The following is a 22,343-nucleotide window of genomic DNA, read 5'->3' on the forward strand; positions in this document are numbered from 1 at the left end:
TGTGTGATCCCATAAACAGCAGCCCACCAGGCTCCCCCGTCCCCGGGATTCTCCAGGCAAGAACACTGGAGTGGGTTGCCATTTCCTTCTCCAATGCATGAAAGTGAAAAGTGAAAGTGAAGTCGCTCAGTCGTGTCCGACTCTTCGCGACCCCATGGACTGCAGCCTACCAGGCTCCTCCGTCCATGGGATTTTCCAGGCAAGAGTACTGGAGTGGGGTGCCATCGCCTTCTCCGCAGTCTGCTCCTTCACAGGTTCTTAAAGCGCCACACTCATCCAGGAACGAGTTCCCGGTCCCAGTATGTCAGCGGCAGCCCCGAGGCTCCCCCCACCGCGTGGCGCGTCTCCTAGTGTCTGCCCCCAGACTCTGAGACCCTCCTGCCCATCCGTGTGCCATGCGGGGCCCGAGGGTGGGCGGCACTGCCGGGACCCTCAGCGGGGCAGCCTGCTCCCTGCTCTTCACGGCAGGGTGTGCGGCGCGCTGTTTTGAAGGCACGTATGTTAAGCGTTTTTTCGCCTCACTGAGACCGGGCTCCCGAGTGGGGCCAGTGAAAGTGGGGCCTCCGTTCCTCAGGCAGGGAACCCCAAGGGCAGGCCTGAGTGGGCCCCCTCCCTTGCCAGGATGGCGGCGTCCGGGACGTCCCAGGGCCCCTCCCAGTCCCGGAGGCCCGTGCGCAGGGCTGCGCCTTCCAGTCTTTCTCCGGGCTGACAGCGCGGGCGGGGAGACCCTTGGAGCCGCGCGGACCCGAGACTGAGAGCGCCCGGGGCAGGGCCCGAGCCCCCACGCCTTGCGAGGGCGCCGCGGCCGGGGGGCGCGCTCCCACCCGGGCCGAGCGAGCCTGCGACCCGGAGCCGCTGCCGCTGTCACCGCCTGGGGGCGGGGAGACGCGGAGCCCCGCCCCCGGGAGCGCGGCCCAATAAGGGCGCGCCGCTTCGGGTTCCTCCCACCAGGGGCGAGGCCCAATGAGGGCGCGCGCTCCGGGCCACGCCCTGCAGGGGGCGGGGCGAGAGCGCGCAGGCGCACGGCGCGGCCGGGCGGGCCGGCGGGCTGGGAAGATGGCGGCGCGAAGCCTGGTGGCCGCCGCGAACCTACCCCGGGGCGTCCGGGGCCCGCGGGCCGGGGCCGGGGCCGGGCCATGAGCGCGCCGCCCTCGCGTGCCCGAGCCGCGGAGCCCGCCCGCGCCCCTCGCCATGGCGCGGCTCGCGGACTACTTCGTGCTGGTGGCGTTCGGGCCGCACCCGCGCGGTGAGTGCCGGCGCGCGGCCGCGGGCTGAGGGCCGGGGGCCGGGAAGGGGCGGGGGCGCGGCCCCGGGCCCGCCGGGCACTCGCTGCGCCGGGCCCGCCACCCGGGGTCGGGGGTCACGGGGCCCGGCCTCCCCGACGTGGGCCGCGCGGCGTGACGGGGCGGGCCGAGCTCGCCGGCCGCCGTCAAGGCAGAGGCGGCCGGGCCGCGCCTCGGCGTCGCCGGGAGGCGGGAGGGCCCGGGGCAGCTCGGCCTGCGCCTCCCAGCTGGGTGGGACGGGCTCCCTTCGCGGGGGCCGACCGCCGGACGGCCCTGCCTCCAGGGGCACGGGCCGGTCAGCTGCAAGCCCCTTCTCTGACCCCCGGGACCGCTGGCCTGGAGCCTGTGGCCCCTGTGCCGTGTCTCAGGCCCGGGAGGCTGGGGGGCGTGCAGACAGGGTTGGGGCTCAGGGACTGCTTCTTGAAGAGGCGGCGTTTGAGCCGGTATTCGGAGGACTCCGGAAAGAGCTGTGGGGAGGAGAGACAAGAGTATTCCTGGCAAAGGGCTTGCCCACCTCATACCTGCCCACCGAGCCTGGTGACTGGTGCCCGTGGCCGGGGGGTCCGTGTCTCGGGTCACCACCTGTGTCTGAGAGCCCTTCAGCCCAGAGGGTAGGAAAAAGCCTGACGATGACATCAGCACCGGCCGCGGAGACGTCGCGTTGGGGAGCGAGCTCCGTGTGCCAGGCCCCGCACCGCCCTTTGTGTGCATGAGTGCGTTCCCTCCTCCCAGCAGCCTGCCCAGGGTTCCCTGTCGTTGCCCCCATCTGTCCACTGGAGTCCGGGTGGAGAGGTTGAGTACCTGGTCTGAGCCACTACAGAGCGAGTGGGACTCGCACCCAGGCTAGCCCAGAGCCTCGCTGTGGCTCAGACCCCAACTACAGGAGGGCAGGCATGGCTTTGGGGCTGGTGGAGACAGCTGTGTGGTCAGGTTGGGGCTGAGCCTTGAGCCTGAGGGTGGGGCCAAGACCCCCAGTCTGCCCTGCTTCTTGGCGCCTGGGCTGCCGCTGCCACTCTCCTGGCCTTGCCTCTCCCCGAGCCTGTGCCTGCTGGGCCCCCACCCTCCTCAGCGCCCTTTCGTATAGCGCTTACTCCTCTACCTGTCCTGTCCGCCCGACACCCTCGACACCCTGGCTGCTGAGCACGTCTCTGCCTTCAGGGGCGGCGTTCTGGGCCAGGACCAGTCGTCCTCGCCGTGCAGCCTGCACGTGGCAGGCTGTGAGTGTCGTTCAGGCCCAGAGGGAGAGCCGTCTTCTCCAGGACATGTGGGGTGGGGCAGCGAGAAGGCTGTGCCACCTGCAGCAGGGGGTGCACAGGGTCTGGGGCGACCGGGCTGGCTGAGGTGCGGCCCCAGCGTGAGGGCCCCAGGACTGCGTAAGCAGTGTGGGCTTGGGGGCTGAGGGCGCCGCAGGCTGCGCAGGGCGGCTGAGGAGGCAGAAGCCGGGGGAGGCTGATGGTGGCGGCAGCTGGAGTGCGTGTCAGGGAGAGGAGAGGCAGCCTCGGTGGGCTCCACGACGAGCTGGCTGGAGCCTCGTGGGCGGTGGGCACCCGCGGAGCATGTGGCCTCTGAGCGGGACAGGGCGGAAGGCTGGCACCACAGTGCCAGTCACCCTGAGCGACAGGAAGGAGGGAGTCTCAAGATGTCCCCTGCAGTAGGGCTGGGGGCCGTGGAACCCCCTAACCATTACCTTCCAGGATTGGAGCTGCTGCTGGAGCTGCTGGCTGGCCACCTCGCCTCAGGGCCTTCCTTGGCAGGCCTGGTCCAGCCTGTGAGGAACAGCCCCCCAGGCTGAAGCAGAGGAGCACAGCCTGAGGCTCCTGCCTTGCCTCTTGATGCCTCTGTGACTTCGGGCCAGTCTTGCGGCCTCTGCGCCTCAGTCTCCTCTCCTGGTGACGGGATGAGTCACAGAGGCCTCCCGGCCGGCTGTGTGAGCACGGGGTGGGCATGCACACATGACGAGTTCACACAGGAAGCTCCAGGAAGTGACGGGTGCCTTGTTGATGCTGAGCCGCACACGTGTGGACGCTCGTGGCAGTGGGCGCCTTAGCTGGAGGTGGAGGGCCCCTGCCTGCTGGCATTCCTCGGCCTTGAGCCCAGGGTCACGGGGCCTTTGGGTTCAGTGGAGAGGGTAGGCATGGCGGGTGTCTTGTCCCTGGCTGGCATCTGGACATCTTCCTTGCTTGAGGGAGCTTCTGGTTTTGTGGGGCTACCTAGCAGAAGGCTCTAGGTAGCAGGGCAGGGAGGGGCTGGGGTGGGACCCTTCCATTCATCTCAGAGGCTGCAGGCTCCTCCACTGATGAGTTGGGGGCACTTCTCACTGAGGACCTGGGTTTAGCACATTTTACACCCTGGCCCAGCTCTGGGGACATCATGGGGGCCAGAGAGCCCCTTATGCCCATATCCTGGCCAGGGTGGTCTTGTCTGAGGAGAGGGCTCTCCAGCCCTGAGCCAGTCACCTCTCCCCACCCATGGCCTTGCCCCTCCCTGGAGCAGGTCGGAGCTGTTTGGGCTGGCCAGGGCTGGGAGCCCGAAGGGTCCAAGGCCTCAGGTCAGACCCAGGCTTGTCTGACCGGCAGGTTGGAGAGGCTGCAACCCCTCTGCCGAGTCCTGTGCTCTGGCCTCGGGCAGGGGGGCCCTGTGTTGAGGTCTGGGGGGTGGACCAGCAGGAGGGTGCTCTCCTTCCGACGGCCCGGCTGGTCTCCGAGCGTGAGCGCTGAGTGGGAGGGGTGGCCGAGCAGGCTGCCCCCCTTCCGTCGCCTCTGCCCCCAGCACTTGCTGGCCTGGGCTGGCCCACGCGTCGGAGCCTGGCACTGGTGACGGCGTTGCTGGGGATGACAGCCGCGCGCTCTGTGTTCCCCCCGCGGGGTTGACTGTGCAGAGAATGGCTGCAGGAGGAAGCTCTGCGCTGCCTGCATCTCAGGGGGCATCTGTGTCCTTCCTCCAGGCCCCCAGAGGCCGGCCCTGCAACTCCCCGCCGGCTGGCTGCGTCAGTCCTGTCACGGGGGTGGGGATGTCCTCTCTTCTGTCTACCCGAGGTGGGGCAGGAACTTCAGCTGCTCTAGGTCCCCTCCGTGGCCTCAGAAGCTGGGATTGCTGGGGGTGCTGGGCGATGTGGCAGATACCTCCCACCCCCAGAATGCAGGCCCGCAGCTGGGTTGCAGCCGGGCCCCTGTTGACACAGAGCAGAGGTGTAGGTTGGGGTCTTGGAGGAGGGGGAGGGCATCAGGGGAGGCCCACGTCGCGCCCAGTGTGAGTGGGGCTCAGGAAGCTGCCCGCACTTCCCCCCAGGAGCCAGTCTGCCTGTGGGGTGGGAGGGGCTGGGCGTGGGAGCTGCGGCCGAGGCTGGTTAGCCTGAGGGCCATGGGGCACAGGATGTAGCTTCTTGGTGGTGGAGCGCCTGTCTAGCCGGCAGGTGCCCCAGGAACCCCAGAAGGCAGTGGTAGGGGGTGGGAGGTTCCTGGGGTCCCACCGCAGCCCTCGTGCGTGGGCAGTATTCGGAGCGCTGGCTTGAGGAGGTGATGCTCGTTGGGCTGAGGCCTGAGGGCCAGTTTTGGGGCTGGTGTGGCTCAGGGGAGGAGCTGGCGGGGTCCGCTTACCGCCCTGCCGCCTCCCCAGCCCCCGCTGCCTCTCACTTCTGTCGGTGGCTTGGGAGGGCTCCGGGTCCAGGAAAGCCTGCTCTTTGGAGGCAGAGCCTGCTCTGGGAGTTGACGCTCTGCACAAAGGGTGGGCCATGGGGGGCCAGTGGCCGGTTCCTCTGCCTGCCTCCAGAGGGTGGGGCGTGGGGAGCAGCCCTCTGCAGGCCGCCTGCCCCAGCTCTGGGGGGTGCTGGGGGCAGAGGCTGCCTTCCTCAGCCGCGCACCCCCTCCTCCTCCCTCCTCCTGCTGCCTCGTGGCCAGAACTGGGTGAGCCCTGGGTGCGGTTTGGGGCTGCACACAGGCAGCCTCTGGGGGCGTGGATGGGGAGGAGCCCCGTGCAGGGCGCGCGAACCTGGGCTTGTTGAGGGCAGCCCTCGGGGTGGGCCTGGAGGGCCCGGGGTGTGTGTGTGCGTGCACGCGTGTGCGTGTGTGTGTGTGTTTGGGTGTGGCAGCAGCAGACACCTGTCCTCCCCACCCTGGCTTGTCTGCCACCTCCTTCGGTGTCAGTGGGGGAGGGGAGGGCCGCAGGAAGCTGAGGTTTTGTGAGTCAGAGTCACAGCCCTTCCCCCTCCCCAGCCAGCAGCCACCTACCTGCTCCTGGTCTTCCTCCTGGAGGGTGGTGGGCGCGAGACTAGCCCCCTCCCCTGCCCTCTGGGGCCTGTTTGCCAGCGCCCTTGGGTCCAGGCCCCAGCTCTGTCTGAGGCTCCTGCGTCCGTCCGTTCAGGTTTGGGCTGGCTGGACGTGGGACCGCGTCTCGCAGGTCCGCAGAGGCTGCACACTTCGGCTTTCCTGCCCTCCCTCTGCCCCTGCTCCTCTGCCGGCTTGGGCGGCAGTCAAGGCTGGTCTGAGCAGACGGCGGCGGGACCTGCTTGAGAGTGGGACGTGGAGGTGGAGGGATTTTATCTTTCCTGCTTGAGCTGCTGCCTTGCTGGGTCAGAGACCCCTGTTCATCCTCCTCGAATTCTGTGAGGAAAGTGGTTCCCCGACTGGGCTCGCATCACGCCTCCAGATTTGGCTCCGTGGAGGGTGGGCAGGAGGGAGGGGTCTCCAGCTGGCCCTGCCTGTGTGGGCTGGACTGGGAACAGTGCCTTGCGCCTGGAGGGGGTCTCTGGGGAACACGTGGGAGCTAGGAGGCTGGGGGCGCAGGGACATGCCCTTCCCCTGGTCCAGGGGGCCCAGGGCTGCACACAGCCGTGTGGCGTGTGCACGGTGGGTGTGCGTGGTGGCCCGTGTGGGCAGGGGGCAGAGCTGTGCCCACCAGCTTCAGGGCTCAGAAGAGCCTTCCTGTCCTTCCTGCCAGCCCCACCCTTCTCTGGCCTTCTTCTGGGACCTTTGCTGGTCCTGTTTGCCTCTGAGGCAGCAGGAACACGCAGCAGTCTGGGGCCATAGGCACGGGTGGTCCTTTCCTGGCACCCACACCGGTGTGAGACCTTTGTTGGGCTGGCGGGTGAGGGGAGGCAGGGCTGTGGGCTGAGGGCCTGAGCTGGGGGTTGGCTGGGGAGTCGGGAACAGCTCTCCCCTTCTGGAGCTGGCTCGCAGTGGGGGGCTCTGATTGGGGGAGCAGGCGTGGGGGGCGGGACCTGGGCCCAGGGGCTGAGGGTGGGCGGGTTGAGCTCCCCTTGCTGCCATCCCCTGGGCCAGGGCACCTGCGTTCTTTTTTTTTTATCTTTTTGTGTTTTTGAGGCTCTCATAGTTTTACTGTTTAAAATTTCCAGGTCATTAAATTTTTTTTTATTTGATTATAGTTAATATATAATGTTGTGTTAAGTTTCTGCTGTGGAGGAAAGTGAATTAACTATTGAGACGGTGAAGAATCTGCCTGCTGTGCAGGAGACCCTGGTTCAGTCTTCCCTGGTTGGGAAGATCCCTGGAGAAGGGAGCGGCTACCCACTCCAGTGTTCCAGCCTGGAGAATCCCATGGACAGAGGAGCCTGACGGGCTACAGTCCATGGGGTCGCAAAGAGTTGGACACGACTGAGCCAGTAACACTGACACAGTTTTATAGATTCTGTTCCCGTGAAGGTCATTGCAGAGCGTTGGGTCGTTTCCCGTGCTCTGCAACGGCCCCGGTCAGTTACCTGTTTCTGTTGGTGGTGTGCAGGCGTCAGTCCCAATCTCCCAGTGTATCTACCCGCCCTGCCCGCTGGCGACCATCAGCTTGCATTCTATTCTGTGGGGAGGCCCATGTGCTCTTGGGGACCCCGACCCACAGCCGGGCTCCTCTCCACGCCCCTGGTGGGCCTGGGCTGCAGAGCCCGGCAGTGTCTCCTTATGCAATTGTCTTTAGGGAAACTGTAGGTCTGGGAGCTGGGGCTGGTCTGGTGCCAGATGAGGGCAGGTGAGAGAGATGGCTCCGCTCGGACCCTCGAGGCTCCTGTCGCGTGGGGGTGTGGGGCTCGGGCGGTGCCCTGACCCCCGCTCCTGTCCTCAGGGAGTGGGGAAGGCCAGGGCCAGATCCTGCAGCGCTTCCCAGAGAAGGACTGGGAGGACAACCCATTCCCTCAGGGCATCGAGCTGGTGAGTGGGGCGCCCCAGGGCCTGGGGCTGAGGGCTGGGGGTGCCGAGGCGGCGGGGCAGACACTGCGGGTCACCACAGTGCCTGGCCCTGCTGGGTACAGGGCGACGTCGCTGCCTTGGAGGGTGGGGAGCCCCCGTCACGTCCCTGCCTCACGATGGGGGCCTGTCCCTCGTCCCAGGGTCCTCATCCCTACGGAGCGGCCAGAGGCTCTTCCCTCCTCCTGTGGGCAGGGTGCTGAGCTCCGGGAGGCAAGGCACTTGGGTGGCAGAGCCTGCTGCCCCCCGGTGCTGGGCCTGACCTGCGGCCCCTCGAGGGCTGGGGGCAGTGGGCGCTGACCGCTGACCCGCCCTCCCGCCCAGTTCTGCCAGCCCAGCGGGTGGCAGCTGTGTCCTGAGCGGAACCCGCCCACCTTCTTCGTCGCTGTCCTCACCGACATCAACTCCGAGCGGCACTACTGTGCCTGCCTGACCTTCTGGGAGCCTGTGGAGCCCACGCAGGTCAGCCCGCCGGGCCAGCCTCCGGCTGCGGACGCTCCCCCGCCACGCGTGTCTCTCCCTGTCTGTGTCTGGTCCTCCACCCTGCGGAGGCTGCACTTGCCAGCTTGCCAGGCCTGTCTGCGTTGCCTGGACCCCCGCCCCCTCCCCACTGGGCTTGGGGATGCGCCCAGACCCCGGCAGACGGCTTCTGTCCGCAGGAAGAGCTGTGTGCCCGGGACGCCACCGAGCGGGATGAGGAGGCCGATGAGGGGGGCCCGGGGGCACTGCCGCCCCCCACGCCCGGCCAGCTGTTTGCTCCAAAGACGCTGGTGTTGGTGTCACGGCTGGACCACGTGGAGGTGTTCAGGGTGAGGCGGGCAGCTGGCTCCCCAGGTCGGCTGTGGGGTGCCCTCGCTGGCTGGACTGTCATCCCCAGCCTGTGATCCTTGCAGAACAGCCTTGGCCTCATCTACACCATCCACGTAGAGGGTCTGAACGTGGGCCTGGAGAACGTGGTCGGGAACCTGCTGACGTGCGTCATCCCCCTGGCCGGGGGCTCGCAGGTGGGTTGGGGGGCAGGCCGTCACCTGCAGCCTCAGGCCCTCCTGTGTCCGAGGCTGTGGAGTGGGGCCTGGAGGCCCTCGGGGTCCCGTCTGGTGGAGCGGCCCGCCTCGGATGCCCTCCTGTGTCGGTGCCGCTGGCAGCCGCCGCCTCCCGTGGCCCTGCCGGCCTCGTGTCCCGGCTCCCGCCTGGCTCTCCACCCGCAGCTGTGTGTCCTCTGCCCACGCGCTCCTCGGGTGTGCCTGTCTCTGGTTGTCTGTGCTCCCGGTCTGTGCCCCCACGTGTGGGTGTGTCTAACCGTGTTTCTCTGCCTGTCTGTCCTGTGCAGCTGGACTCTGGTGAGGATGGAGTGGTACGGATTCTTTGTTTCTTCTGCCCATTTAGGCCCTATCCTCACCCCAGGTCAGAGGCCCAAAGTTTTCTCTGGAGCGCTGCTGGGGCTGGCAGAAGCCGGGCTTGGCCTTTGCCCCTCCCCATCCCTGCCAGTCCCACCTGGGGGTCTGTCCACCCCCCAGGCTCTCCTGAGGCTGTGGAGCCCAGGGCTGACGCAGGTCTGGTCGGAGCAGCTGAGCCCTGGCCCCTCTCTCTGCAGAGAACCATCTCTTTGGGCGCTGGGGACCGGCAGGTCATTCAGACCCCGCTGACCGACTCACTGCCCATCAGCCGCTGCAGCGTGGCCCTGCTATTCCGCCAGCTGGGTGAGCCTGGCCCCCCGTGAGGCCCCCCAGCCCCCCTGCACAGTGCCCCGTCCGCCTGCCCGGCCGGTGGTCCGACGCCGAGGCCGCCCTGCGCGCCAGGCCCCTGAGCCCGTCTCCCCCTCAGGCATCACGAATGTGCTGTCCCTATTCTGCGCGGCGCTCACCGAGCACAAGGTGCTCTTCCTGTCGCGGAGCTACCAGCGGCTCTCGGACGCCTGCCGGGGACTCCTGGCGCTGCTGTTCCCGCTCAGATACAGGTGCCTGCCTTAGTGCCGCCCGCGGCCCCTCTGCCCGCCCCAGCCCTCGCGGGGCGGCCGCACTGAGCCCCGGCCTGTTGCAGCTTCACCTACGTGCCCATCCTGCCGGCACAGCTCCTGGAGGTGCTCAGCACGCCCACGCCCTTCATCATCGGAGTCAACGCCGCCTTCCAGGCAGAGGCCCAGGAGCTGGTGAGGCCTGCTCGGGACCTGCCTTGCTGCTCCGGGCCGGGCCGACCCCGGGCCCTGCCGAGCGGCCCGTGGTCCCTGACCTCTGGCTCCCTTTGCTGCACAGCTGGACGTGATTGTTGCTGATCTAGATGGCGGGACGGTGACTGTCCCCGAGTGTGTGCACATCCCTCCCCTGCCTGAGCCGCTGCAGAGTCAGACACACAGCATCCTGAGCATGGTGAGGCGCGCGGGGGCCACGGCGGGGCCGCGTGGTTGGCAGAGAGGCCCGCGGCCTGGGGCTGGTGTGCAGCCGACCCTGGTCCTTGCTGCCTCCACAGGTCTTGGATCCAGAGCTGGAGCTGGCCGATCTTGCCTTCCCTCCACCTACAACGTCCATTTCCTCCCTGAAGATGCAGGTGGGCGTCACTGCAGCTCTGGGGGCCCCCAGCCGCTGAGTCCTGGAGGAGGTGCCATGGCGGGTGTGTGGGGGTCGGGCAGGAGGGTGGGGCGGGGGCTCAGCCGCGCGTGTGCCCCAGGACAAGGAGCTGCGCGCCGTCTTCCTGCGGCTCTTTGCTCAGCTCCTGCAAGGCTACCGCTGGTGTCTGCACATGGTCCGCATCCACCCGGAGCCCGTCATCCGCTTCCATAAGGTGGGCGCCAGGCGGGGCGCGGGTGGGCAGAGAAGGGTGCCCGAGGGCTGACTTCTTTGTGTACCCCAGGCAGCTTTCCTGGGCCAGCGCGGGCTGGTGGAGGATGATTTCCTGATGAAGGTGCTGGAGGGCATGGCCTTTGCAGGCTTCGTGTCCGAGCGCGGGGTCCCCTACCGCCCTACGGACCTGTTTGATGAGGTGCACCCCCACCCCAGCTGGGAGGAGCCCCCCACCCCTTTCCTGCCCCAGCCAGCCCTCCTGACTCTGCTCCGCCCCCAGCTGGTGGCCCATGACGTCGCTCGGATGCGGGCAGATGAGAACCACCCCCAGCGAGTTCTGCGTCACGTCAAGGAACTGGCCGAGCAGCTCTACAAGAACGTAAGGCGGGTGACGCGAGCTGGGGGCTGGTCTGGCGAGGCCATCCTGCTGCCCCGGCGGGGCCGCTCGCCCACCCTGCCTGTGTCCCCAGGAGAACCCGTACCCTGCTGTGGCGATGCACAAGCTGCAGCGGCCGGGCGAGGCCAGCCACCTGCGGCGGGCGCCCCGGCCCTTCCCCCGGCTGGACGAGGGCACGGTGCAGTGGATCGTGGATCAGGCCGCAGCCAAGATGCAGGGCGCGCCCCCAGCTGTGAAGGCTGAGAAGAGGACCACTGTGCCCTCGGGGCCGCCCATGAGTGCGTAGCTGGGAGGGGGGGTGTGCGTGTGGCTGAGAGCGGCCACGAGGTCAGAGGTGAGCGTGTTGTCTGCTCCCCAGCGGCCATTGTGGAGCGGAGTGGCGGGCTGCATGGTACCAGCGCGCGCCGGCTAGAGGTGGTCCGGAACTGCATCTCCTATGTGTTCGAGGGGAAGATGCTGGAGGCCAAGAAGGTGAGGGGTGCCGGGCGCTCTGTGTGGCTGCTCTGGGCCGGGACGGCAGCCCCCAGAGGAGCCCTGGCCCTCCTCCCCTGTGGGCCACTGGCGGGAGCTGGGCCGGCGAGAAGGGCGGGTGGACGCCAGGCCTGGGTCCCCCTCCCTCCAGCTCAGAGCAGCTGGAGGCGGCCTGCAGGGGGACTTCCTTCAGCGTTTAGGTATCAGAACATCCTAAGGGTTTTAGTGGTTTTTCTTTCTCTCTCACAAAAAGTAGTGTAGATGTACAGGCATCTGTGTTTTTTTAATTTGTAGAAAGTGGACGTCACTTAGCATTCCACCCTGTGGTGTCCACTGACGCTTCAGGTCTCAGGACAGTCAGTTGCGTCTGTCTTGTGGGTCGTGGCTGTGTGGTTGTCCATGAAGCACTTAGTGCTCACAGCAGCCCCGCATGGGTTCCTGATCATTTCAGAGAGCACGGTAGTAACAGAAGTCTCAGTGTAGCCCTTCTGAGCCCGCGGTGCTGAGCTGGCTGCTGGCACATGTGTTCTGGGCACAGGGCCTGGCCGGCCACGGGGTCACCTCCCTCAGAGCCCCTCGGCACGCGGGCCGTGTCGTGAGCCGCGTGTGGGCAGGGCTGGCTGCGCTGGAGTGCCGGCCTCTCCTGGGCAATGGAGCGCCGAGTCTGGTGCAGATCGGACCTGAGTGGCTTCCAGCCTCCTCTGAGCGGAGAGCCTGTGCTCCAGCCCCCACCTCTGGGCCGGGCCTTCCCTGTGCCTCCTTGCAGACCCGCGGGGCATGGCGGGGGTGTCCACAGGCTGGAGCCCTCATCCCTGTGGCTCTGTCTGCAGCTGCTCCCAGCTGTGCTGAGGGCCCTGAAGGGGCGTGCGGCCCGCCGCTGCCTCGCCCAGGAGCTGCGCCTGCACGTGCAGCAGAACCGCGCCGTCCTGGACCACCAGCAGTTCGACTTCGTGGTCCGCATGATGAACTGCTGCCTGCAGGTGAGGCCAGGCTTCACACCCTGCTGGCGAGGATGCCGCGGGCGGGGGCGGGCAGGGCTTTTGCAGCCAGCCCGTGAGGGTGCCTCTTCGGCAGTGCGACAGCTGGGAGGCCCTGGTCTGCTGCTGAGGGTGGCCCAGGAGGGCTCGCGTGCAGAGGCCTCCTGCTCTCAGCCTCTGGGCAGCCTGGGGACTGGTGCAGACAGGTCAGGGACGGCAGGAGGTGCCGCTCTTGGCGGCGGTGCCGGTGGGGCGCACTGGGCAGGGTTCCGACACCCCTGGCTGCCGCAGGACTGCACCTCCCTGGATGAGCACGGCATCGCAGCTGCTTTACTGCCCCTGGTCACTGCCTTCTGCCGGGTGAGTGCTGGGGTGGCCGGGGTCTCCCTCCGCCCGCTCCGGCTGCCCCGCTGACTCTCGCACTGGGCCTCCGCAGAAGCTGAGCCCAGGGGTGACGCAGTTCGCATACAGCTGTGTGCAGGAGCACGTGGTGTGGAGCACACCGCAGTTCTGGGAGGCCATGTTCTACGGGGACGTGCAGACCCACATCCGGGCCCTTTATCTGGAGCCTGCCGAGGACCGAGACCCCTTCTCGGTGTGTGGGGGCTCCCTGGGCCGGGGGATGGGCGGGCCTGGCTCTCGCTCACCTGTGGCCCTGCGGCAGGTAGGGGAGGCGCCTGTGCAGGAGGACGAGCGTTCTGCCCTGGACGTGGCGTCTGAGCAGAGGCGCCTGTGGCCCACGCTGAGCCGAGAGAAGCAGCAGGAGCTGGTGCAGAAGGAGGAGAGCACCGTCTTCAGCCAGGCCATCCACTACGCCAACCGCATGAGCTACCTGCTCCTGCCCCTGGACAGCAGCAAGAGCCGCCTGCTTCGGGAGCGCGCGGGGCTGGGCGAGCTTGAGAGCGCCAGCAACAGCCTCGTCACCAACAGGTGGGGCCTGGCCCGGGGTGGGGACGGGTGGCGTGGGCCTCAGGCCAGGGTGGGTGCCCACTGTGCCCCTCCCTGGCCAGCATGGCAGGCAGCATGGCGGAGAGCTATGACACGGAGAGCGGCTTTGAGGACGCAGAGACCTGTGACGTGGCCGGGGCTGTGGTCCGCTTCATCAACCGCTTTGTGGACAAGGTCTGCACAGAGAGTGGGGTCACCAGCGACCACCTCAAGGGGCTGCATGTCATGGTGCCAGGTACGGGGTCTGGGCCTGGAAACACCCCCCTTGGGTGGGCGGGCCCAGGCCTGGGCGTGAGAACTGCTCTCCCCCAGACATCGTCCAGATGCACATCGAGACCCTGGAGGCTGTGCACAGAGAGAGCAAGAGGCTGCCCCCCATCCAAAAGGTGAGGGGGCGCCGCGGGGGGTGGGCCCAGGACCCGGCCGTGTCCTGAGGCACCACTCCCCTCCCCAAACAGCCCAAACTGCTTCGGCCACGCCTGCTGCCTGGAGAGGAGTGTGTGCTGGACGGCCTTCGCGTCTACCTGTTGCCCGACGGGCGAGAGGAGGGCGCAGGAGGCCCCGGGGGCGGCCCTGCCCTGCTGCCGGCCGAGGGCGCCGTTTTCCTCACCACGTACCGGGTCATCTTCACGGGGATGCCCACCGACCCCCTGGGTGAGCCTCGGGGCCTCTGCAGCCACCCCACCCTCGCTTCCCCTCTCCTCCCAGGTCCCTGGGCGAGCGGGACTTTCTCTGCCCCTCCCTCTCCCGTCTCAGGGGTGGGGGGTCTGTGGAGACAGGCTGTTGTTTACCCCTCCCTGCCTGCCCCGGCTGCCCCGTAGCTCTGGTCCCCTGAGGCTCTGTGACCCCCTTCACTCCCTCTGACTCCGCACCCGGCCTGTTCCAGTGGGGGAGCAGGTGGTGGTCCGCTCCTTCCCGGTGGCTGCGCTGACCAAGGAGAAGCGCATCAGCGTCCAGACCCCTGTGGACCAGCTCCTGCAGGACGGGCTGCAGCTGCGCTCCTGCACCTTCCAGGTGGGCGGGGGTCTGAGGGCCCCTCGTGCCCTCCTCACGGGCGGGCAGTGATGCCGGCACCTAGCCCTCTGTGGCCCTGACTCTGTGTGGGGGCCGTGGCGCCTCAGCTTGGGGTCCTCTGCCCATGCCACATGCTGGCCATTGGGGCTCGCCGTCTCGTGTGTGAGGCTGGACCCCAGGATCCGGGTCGAGTGTGCTGCGTGAGCACGCCTGACTGAAACCCCTGCGGAAGGGATGCACACAAAGATGGGGGCGTCCGTCTCTAGCTGCGTGCGGTTTGGGGAGCAGACCCTCCGTTAGCCCTGTGTCCTTGGGGTGCTCCCTCAAGGGTGTCCGTCTCTGGACGCAGAGACGAGACTGACCTTCACGGTCCCATGGTAGACCCAGCCGCCTTCTCCGGGGCCCGTCTGGCCATAGGGCTCTCACCCGTCCACCCTATTAGAAACACTTGTGTTCCGCTGATGCAGTGTGGGCTGTCCCGGAGGCCTGTCTGCCTTGGTGGCTGGGCTCAGGCCCACAGGCCATCCAGCCTCTGAGGCCCTCCCGTCTGACGCAGCTCCTGAAGATGGCATTTGACGAGGAGGTGGGGTCTGACAGCGCTGAGCTCTTCCGCAAGCAGCTGCACAAGCTGCGGTACCCACCAGACGTCAGAGGCACGTTCGCACTCAGCCTGGGCTCTGCCCACACCCCCGGCCGGCCGCCGCGTGCCAAGGACAAGGGACCTTCCTTCAGGTAGGGGACTGGGCCCAAAGGCCAGGACACGGTGTGTGTCCCCTTGTTCATCTTATCTCTGGCTGTGCTCTCCCACCCCCCAGGACCCTGTCCAGGAACCTGGTGAAGAACGCCAAGAAGACTATCGGGCGGCAGTATGTCACTCGGAAGAAGTACAACCCCCCCAGCTGGGAGCACCGGGGCCAGCCGCCCCCCGAGGACCAGGAGGACGAGATCTCTGGTGGGGTGGGGAGCCCTGGGTGGTCTGGGTGAAGACCTTCACGTGGAGGGTAGGGGACCTGGGAGGTCTGTGAGTGACGAACCGTGTGTGCCTGGTCCGCCCCAGTGTCAGAGGAGCTAGAGCCCAGCACGCTGACCCCGTCCTCGGCCTTGAAGCCCTCGGACCGCATGACCATGAGCAGCCTGGTGGAGCGGGCGTGCTGCCGGGACTACCAGCGCCTGGGGCTGGGCACGCTGAGCAGCAGCCTGAGCCGGGCCAAGTCTGAGCCCTTCCGGATCTCCCCGGTGAACCGCATGTACGCCATCTGCCGCAGGTGAGCCCTGGCGCGGCCCCGGGGCGCTGGCTGCGGGTCCACGGTGGCTTTGCCGCTGCCCTCACCCGCGGCCACTGCCTCCTCGCAGCTACCCCGGGTTGCTGATCGTGCCCCAGAGCGTCCAGGACAACGCTCTGCAGCGCGTCTCCCGCTGCTACCGCCAGAACCGCTTTCCGGTGGTCTGCTGGCGCAGCGGGCGCTCCAAGGCTGTGCTTCTGCGCTCTGGAGGCCTGCACGGCAAGGGTGTCGTAGGTCTATTCAAGGCCCAGAATGCGCCTTCTCCAGGTAGGCGCCCTGCTCCTGCTAGGGCCTCGCCCCGCCCCGCCACCCTCGCCCCGCCCCGCCACCCTCGCCCCGCCCCGCCACCCTCGCCCCCCCCCCCCCGTCCCGCCCCGCCACCCTCGCCCCGCCCCAGCACCTGGCCCCCCCAGGGCCCAGGGCCCCACCCCCACCTCCGCCTCCCACGCCAGGCCAGTCCCAGGCCGACTCCAGCAGCCTGGAACAGGAGAAGTACCTGCAGGCTGTAGTCAGCTCCATGCCTCGTTACGCGGATGCATCCGGCCGCAACACGCTCAGCGGCTTCTCCTCCGCCCACATGGGCAGCCATGGTGAGTGTGTTTGGACGGGAGGACTTGGGGGCAGTGGCGGCATTTACGGAGGGCAGGCCCAAGGGGGCAGTGTCTGGGTAGTGCGACCAGGTAAGTGTCCTGAGGCCCTGCTCTGACCACTCCTTTGGGGGTTTGCAGAGGAGGCAGTAGGCCCAGGGCATGCACCAGGGGCCATCCTGGGCCCTGCCCCTCGCCCTCAGGACACAGGTGCCAGGTGACTGGGGAGGTGCTCAGTGGTGCAGGAGAGCTTGTGGTGCTGTGCAAAGGGGATGGTGTCCCGGGGTGGGAACGCTGTTGTGAGCCGCGTGAGTACCTGGCACTGAGAGAGGATTCTAGACAGACATCCACGAGGGCCCCAGGGCCTGCAGGCAGGGGAAGGGTGTGTGCTGGCAGGAGCAGCCTCCCCAGGGGTCTTGCTCCGAGGCAGTCACCTCTACATTGCGCTTACCCTCCCCCAGCCCCATCCGGCGCCCTGACCCCCTCCTTGAGGCCCTGTGATGGCCTCCCCTTTCCCTGCCCCCGTCTCCCCTCCCCAGCTCCCCTCCTGGACCCTCATGATGCTCTGGCCTCTTCTGGTTTGTTCTCTTGGCCCACTGGGCCTCCTCCAGCTGCCATGTAACCCCTGTTGCTCCTCTGTGCTTGGGGCTTGGTGATCAGAGCCTCTCAGTCTGTGCTTGGAGGGCTCATCTGCCCGCTCGAGGCACGAGGTCTGGGAAGCTGCCCACCCTTGGCCTGACTGTGGCCCAGATGCTGGCCTGAGCCGACTGCCGCCTGTTCCTCAGCAGATGTGACAGTCTCCACCTGGGACCTGTGCACACCTGGTGCCGTCCTGGCGGCTGTGTGTGCAGTCGGCAGAGGTCACATGGGGGTCACCTGTCTGTGAGGACCCCCCTTACCCTGTCTGGTACAGGGTTCACACCAGGGGTCACTTGTCACTCAGGCCTTCCTGATTCCCTCCCTCGCTTCAGACTTGTCTGCGTTTTCCTCTGCTGTGGCTCTAGCTGCCAGATGCGCTAGGGTCCTCAAGTGGGCTCGGGGGCTGGTGGCACCGCCTGTGGGCCCAGCCTTCCAGAAGCCCAAGCATCTTCCTTGATTCTTCTGCCGCCCACTCTTGACTCCTGTGAGCTCACCACCCACGTCTGCAGCCCTCCCTGCGGTCAGTTGCCCCCGCCCTGAGGCACAGGACCTGTGTCGGCTGTGGAAACGGGCGGTCCCACTGTCATGGTGGTGGTTAATGGGGATGCCGACCCAGGGAGGCCCAGCTTTGGCACCCAGCCTTCTGAAGGGGCACACACCTTACCCCGTCATTTCTCTGCTGGGAACGCCGCTTTCTAGTTAATAGTGTTCCGTCCTTCAGTACGTTTTATGGTCGTGCTGTCTTGCCTTCTGTGCCCTCCAGAGATTCTGAGCAGCCCCTGCAGGCAGCAGGCACCCTCTCCACAGGGCCGCTCGTCCCCTGGTGCCTGGGTTCCCCTAATGGTGCTTGTGCTGCTGCTTGGTACCCCCAGCTCTGGGCATGGGCTGTGCCCGCATTGCCCGGGGTGGGCAGGGGCTCAGCTCACCTCCGCTGTACACGGTTTCGGCTCAGACTGTCATGAAGACACAGCGTGCTTGCTGTGGGTGGCGATGCTTCTGCCTGCAGCGGGGCAGGCTGCCTTCATGCTCACCTCCAGTGGCCCGCACCCCGCTCAGAGGAGGGGCGGGGCTTGGTGCTGGCTTTGGAACCCAGAGGCCAGGGCAGAGCCTCGTCCTGCCAGCTCCCTGCACGTCCAGCCCTTGAGCCTCGAGCCTGCCTGTGTCCTGGGTTGAACCAGCCTCGGAGGTCCCAGGCTGGGGGCTGCCTCCTCTCTGGGCCGCACTTCATGGTCACCTCCTGCTGCCGTGTGCCTGGCAGGGAGTGCTGGGTGGCCACGTCATGAGCAGCCCTGGCAGTGTCCATGGGCTGAGGGTGCAGAGGAGGCCCAGTGTCCTGCCTGTCCCCTCCCCTCTCTACCTACCGTTGGGTCCTCTGTTCCCTGGGGGCCCAGAGGGTCTTGGTGCTGACCCCCACTGTCTCTGTCTCCCCGGGGCTTCCTGGGGGTTTGGGGCAACCCAGCCCTGCACCCAGTCTCCTCGGGCCATAGTTCCCCCCTTGCTGGGCACCCCCCAGGCCTGGGGCCAGGTCTGAGCTTTCTCTCTGCTGTACCCCCAGTGCCCAGCCCCAGAGCCAGGGTCACCACGCTGTCCAACCCCATGGCGGCCTCGGCCTCCAGACGGACTGCGCCCCGAGGTACCGTACTGGCCGCTCAGGCCGGCTCCCCCACATCTGGCCCTGATGGTCCCCATGGGACTGAGTGGTCATGGGCACTAACGTCCCCATGTCTGGCACTAACGGCCCCACTTGACAGATTGGTGTAACCCAGCCCTCCCCACAGCCCTGGGCACTAACAGCCTGATGCCCCGAGTCCCGCCCTTACCCTTCCTGGGAGCTCAGCCCTAGGTAAGTGGTGCCCTGGCCCCGGTCTGGCGCTTACCTGGCTTCTCTGTGCAGGTAAATGGGGCAGCGTCCGGGCCAGTGGGCGCAGTGGTGGGCTCAGCACTGATGTGGGCTCCCGGCTAGCAGGTGTGGGCCCCCCCCAGGCCAACGGGGCCCCTCCTGAGCCAGGCTTTCTGCGGCCGCAGCGTGCAGCCCTGTATATCATTGGAGACAAAGCCCAGCTGAAGGTGACTGGGATGGGGTCCCAGGGCCGGGTGGGGATGTGAGGTCTGGGCCCGCCTTACACAGCTGGCTTCTCCCAGGGTGTGCGGCCAGACCCCCTGCAGCAGTGGGAGCTGGTGCCCATCGAGGTGTTTGAGGCGCGGCAGGTGAAGGCGAGTTTCAAGAAGCTGCTGAAGGCCTGCGTCCCTGGCTGTCCTGCCACCGAGCCCAGTCCCGCCTCCTTCCTGCGCTCACTGGAAGACTCAGAGTGGCTCATCCAGGTCTCTCCCCTGCCCTGACCCTGCTGTGGGGGATGGCACCGGGAGGGGGTGCAGAAGCCACGGGGAGGGACTGTCCAGTGGCCACCTGGCTTTTTGCCCCCCAGTTATTTAGGGCCACAAGTGGGTGGGGTCTGGACTTGCTCATTGGCTTTGGGAGGAGGTCATGGCTGTTTCCCAGTGGTGGGAGGTGGACAGGGGCGGAGGCCAGGGCCCGGCGGTGTGGGTGCCCACTGCTCTGTCCTGGTGGGACTGGGCGTGTCAGGGAGGGTCTTTGGGCCCAGAAGGCGCTGACAGGTGGGCGGGAGGAGGGACGCACCCCTGCGCCCTTTGGGCCTGTCCAGCCTTCCCACGGCACAGGCTGTCCCCTAGCGGGGGCCTGCACAACCACCTCTTCTGTGGATGTGTGGGGCCTGGGGGCCTGGGAGGTGCTGAGGGGTTCGGGTCCCTGCAGATCCACAAGCTGCTGCAGGTGTCGGTGCTGGTGGTGGAGCTCCTGGACTCGGGCTCCTCCGTCCTGGTGAGCCTGGAGGACGGCTGGGACATCACCACGCAGGTGCGCGGAAGGGGGGCGGGGACACGGCGCGGGTGCGGGGGGCGGGGTGCCCACGCCCTTCTGACCCTCGCTGCTGCCGCAGGTGGTGTCCCTGGTGCAGCTGCTCTCAGACCCCTTCTACCGCACCCTGGAGGGCTTCCGTCTGCTAGTGGAGAAGGAGTGGCTGTCCTTCGGCCATCGCTTCAGTCACCGTGGGGCCCACACCCTAGCTGGGCAGAGCAGTGGCTTCACTCCAGTCTTCCTGCAGTTCCTGGACTGTGTACACCAGGTGAGTGGGTGGCCGTGGCTGGGGGCTGTGCGTGCTGACCGCTCTACGCTGACCCCTGATTGCACACAGATCCACCTGCAGTTCCCAATGGAGTTCGAGTTCAGCCCTTTCTACCTCAAGTTCCTTGGCTACCATCACGTGTCCCGCCGCTTCCGGACCTTCCTGCTGGACTCGGACTATGAACGCATTGAGCTGGGTACAGGGGCAGGGCGGGTGGGTACGGGAGGTGGTGGTGGCGGCCCGGGAGATCACGGGGGTGGGCGCGGTCCGCGGTGGAGGGCGTGGCCTGCGGGAGGGGCGTGGCCCGTGGTGAAGGGCGTGGTCAGCAGGCCGGCGCTGCCCCCCAACCCGCCCGCAGGGCTGCTTTATGAGGAGAAGGGGGACCGCCGGGCCCCACAGGCCTGCCGCTCGGTGTGGGAGTACGTGGAGCGGCTGAGCAAGCGGACGCCTGTGTTTTACAACTACATGTATGCGCCGGAGGACGCGGAGGTGAGCCGGGCCCCGGACGAGGTGGCCGGGCCCCTCCACGCCCAGTGCTCATGCCAGGCCCGCCCCCAGGTCCTGCGGCCCTACAGCAACGTGTCCAACCTGAAGGTGTGGGACTTCTACACCGAGGAGACGCTGGCCGAGGGCCCCCCCTACGACTGGGAACTGGCGCAGGGGCCCCCTGAGCCCCCGGAGGAAGAGCGGCCAGATGGGGGTGCCCCCCAGAGCAGGCGCCGGGTGGTGTGGCCCTGCTATGACAGCCGGCCCAGAGCCCAGCCCGACGCCATCTCCCGGCTCCTGGAGGTGCGTGCGGCCCCGGGGACTGGGAGTGGGCTCCCCCACCCCCCACTGGCCTGCAGTGCCCACCCTGGCTGCTGTCTGCAGGTAGCGGTGGCCGAGGCTGTGGGGAACCCCCCAGTCTGAAGAAGGTTTGGAGTTACCCTAAGGGCTGGCAGGGTTTTCGCAGAGCCTGTGTCCTCTCTAGACCCCTGCGCTCTCCTTCCTGGCTGTGCACACCCCCGTGTGGACGGCGCTCTGCTGGGCTCCAGCTGCCTGGTGTCTCTTCAGAGAAGCTTGGGGTGGATTCTGAGGTCGCTCTTGTCCTCTGTCTGCCAGACCTGGCGGGTGCGCCCTGGAATAGAGGGGGCTGTGCGGTGGGCGGAGCCTCCCGCCCCGCCCTTGGCTGGGTGGCTTCGGGGATTTCTTGGTGTCCTGAGCTGCTGCTGCCTGTGTGGAGAGCGGGCAGCGGTGAGGAGCGAGCAGGCTGTAATGTGTGTTGAGAACCAGCACTGGCAGCCTGCCACCCAGGGTTTGGGGGAGCCTGGGTCCTGGCTCTGTGGGTGAAGGGGGCTCACAGGCGCAGAGAGCGGCCTGTCCTCCCCCCGTGCTACTTGCGGCCTTGGAGTTGGCCTCCGAGACCAGCATCCGTGTGGCGTGTCCTGCCTGTGCTGCTTCCACTGCTGACTGGTCTGTGTCCTTCCAGTTAAGCTGAGCTCCTGGTACTCATGTGGTTAGGTCTTCTTTTTATCCATTTCTATCTTTCATTGGACTTCTTGGTCTATTTATATTTGTATTTTCACGTCTAAGTTTTTCTCTTTATTAAAAAAATTTTTTTTTTAATCTAGTTGGGGGATAAGTACAACCCTGTGTTAGCCTCTGCCGTGCAACACTGTGGATCCGGCAAAAGCATTTACACTTAATCACCGATGTGTGATGGGTTTTTCTGGTGGCTCAGAGGGTGAAGAATCCTCCTGCAGTGCGGGAGACCCAGGTTTGATCCCTGAGTCGGGAAGATCCCCTGGGGAAGGAGACGGCTGTCCACTCCAGTGTTCTTGTCTGGAGAATCCTTTGAGAGGACTGCAAAGAGTTGGACACAGCCGAGCAGCTAACACTCTGACTGACGTGGAGCCTGACCTCCAGCCTGCTCTCCTCGCTGCTCTTCTCTTGCTGCTGCTGCTCTCCTGATGGTTGAGCGCTGTCGCTCCCGTTACCAGCACCGTGTGGCTTTGAGCTGTATCTCTGCAGCGCGTGTAGCGGCCGTTAGCAACTGCAGCCGCAGGTCTTCTGGGACTGAGTTGTGCCCACAGCCCTGCCCCACGGAATGCCCGCTGCTGTCGTTGCCCGTCTTACCTCACCTGAGCTGTCAGCGCTCAGCGTGGGTGACGAGGGCCCGCCTGTCTGCCGCCCAGTGACTCCTCCTCTCCCTGCAGGTCTGCTGTTGCGTCACTGCTCTTCAGCCTGAACTTTTATCTCTAATACTTATGTATGGATTTTATTTATTTGGTTGTGGGGGCTCAGTACTTGTGGCACACGGGCTCAGTTGCCCTGCAGCACGTAGGATCTTAGTTCCCCAAGCAGGAATTGAACATGTGTCGTCTGCATTGCAAGGCAGGTTCTTAACCACTGGACCACCAGGGAAGACCCTGAAGAACTTTTAATGTTTCTTGTAAATCAAATCTGCTAGGGATAAATTCCCCCAGCTTTTTTTTTTCACTTGAAAATCTCTTTATTGTGCCTTTTTAATTTTTTTTATTTTCACCATTTCTTTTTTTCAAAGTACAGTTAATTTACATTGCTGTGTTTCGGGTGTGTAATAGAGCGATTTAGGTGTATCTGTATATGAAAGTGTCAGTCGCTCAGTCGTGTCTGAC

At 66.4% G+C, this 22,343-nt stretch overlaps 1 protein-coding gene across 7 annotated transcripts in view; it reads left to right on the top strand.

Moving 5' to 3' along the window:
- Positions 1–1,044: 1,044 nt before the first annotated feature.
- The window catches only part of SBF1 (SET binding factor 1), a 30,083-nt gene continuing 8,784 nt past the window's right edge, over positions 1,045–22,343 (top strand). Inside the window, exons 1-37 of one of the 7 annotated variants that reach the window (XM_025282590.3) lie at positions 1,046–1,246; positions 7,350–7,435; positions 7,796–7,933; positions 8,131–8,280; positions 8,365–8,475; positions 8,802–8,825; positions 9,066–9,171; positions 9,296–9,428; positions 9,512–9,620; positions 9,724–9,837; positions 9,938–10,015; positions 10,136–10,249; positions 10,319–10,447; positions 10,529–10,627; positions 10,719–10,923; positions 11,004–11,116; positions 11,947–12,096; positions 12,385–12,453; positions 12,530–12,688; positions 12,758–13,023; positions 13,104–13,276; positions 13,354–13,427; positions 13,500–13,695; positions 13,928–14,055; positions 14,612–14,787; positions 14,871–15,007; positions 15,113–15,320; positions 15,409–15,605; positions 15,791–15,928; positions 18,120–18,197; positions 18,459–18,631; positions 18,707–18,886; positions 19,338–19,439; positions 19,522–19,707; positions 19,777–19,903; positions 20,066–20,196; positions 20,266–20,496. In XM_025282590.3, the coding sequence (XP_025138375.2) occupies positions 1,192–1,246; positions 7,350–7,435; positions 7,796–7,933; positions 8,131–8,280; positions 8,365–8,475; positions 8,802–8,825; positions 9,066–9,171; positions 9,296–9,428; positions 9,512–9,620; positions 9,724–9,837; positions 9,938–10,015; positions 10,136–10,249; positions 10,319–10,447; positions 10,529–10,627; positions 10,719–10,923; positions 11,004–11,116; positions 11,947–12,096; positions 12,385–12,453; positions 12,530–12,688; positions 12,758–13,023; positions 13,104–13,276; positions 13,354–13,427; positions 13,500–13,695; positions 13,928–14,055; positions 14,612–14,787; positions 14,871–15,007; positions 15,113–15,320; positions 15,409–15,605; positions 15,791–15,928; positions 18,120–18,197; positions 18,459–18,631; positions 18,707–18,886; positions 19,338–19,439; positions 19,522–19,707; positions 19,777–19,903; positions 20,066–20,196; positions 20,266–20,496 (5,043 nt within the window). In that variant the 5' untranslated portion in view covers positions 1,046–1,191. Of the gene's footprint in view, positions 1,247–7,349; positions 7,436–7,795; positions 7,934–8,130; positions 8,281–8,364; positions 8,476–8,801; positions 8,826–9,065; positions 9,172–9,295; positions 9,429–9,511; positions 9,621–9,723; positions 9,838–9,937; positions 10,016–10,135; positions 10,250–10,318; positions 10,448–10,528; positions 10,628–10,718; positions 10,924–11,003; positions 11,117–11,946; positions 12,097–12,384; positions 12,454–12,529; positions 13,024–13,103; positions 13,277–13,353; positions 13,428–13,499; positions 13,696–13,927; positions 14,056–14,611; positions 14,788–14,870; positions 15,008–15,112; positions 15,321–15,408; positions 15,606–15,790; positions 15,929–18,119; positions 18,198–18,458; positions 18,632–18,706; positions 18,887–19,337; positions 19,440–19,521; positions 19,708–19,776; positions 19,904–20,065; positions 20,197–20,265; positions 20,497–22,343 lie in introns of all 7 variants that reach the window. The other 6 variants (XM_044940693.2, XM_025282591.3, XM_044940694.2 and 3 more) reach the window with 6 other exon arrangements.

The sequence above is a fragment of the Bubalus bubalis genome, chromosome 4 (assembly GCF_019923935.1).
Source record: "Bubalus bubalis isolate 160015118507 breed Murrah chromosome 4, NDDB_SH_1, whole genome shotgun sequence".
In the NCBI taxonomy this organism is placed as follows: Eukaryota; Metazoa; Chordata; class Mammalia; order Artiodactyla; family Bovidae; genus Bubalus; species Bubalus bubalis.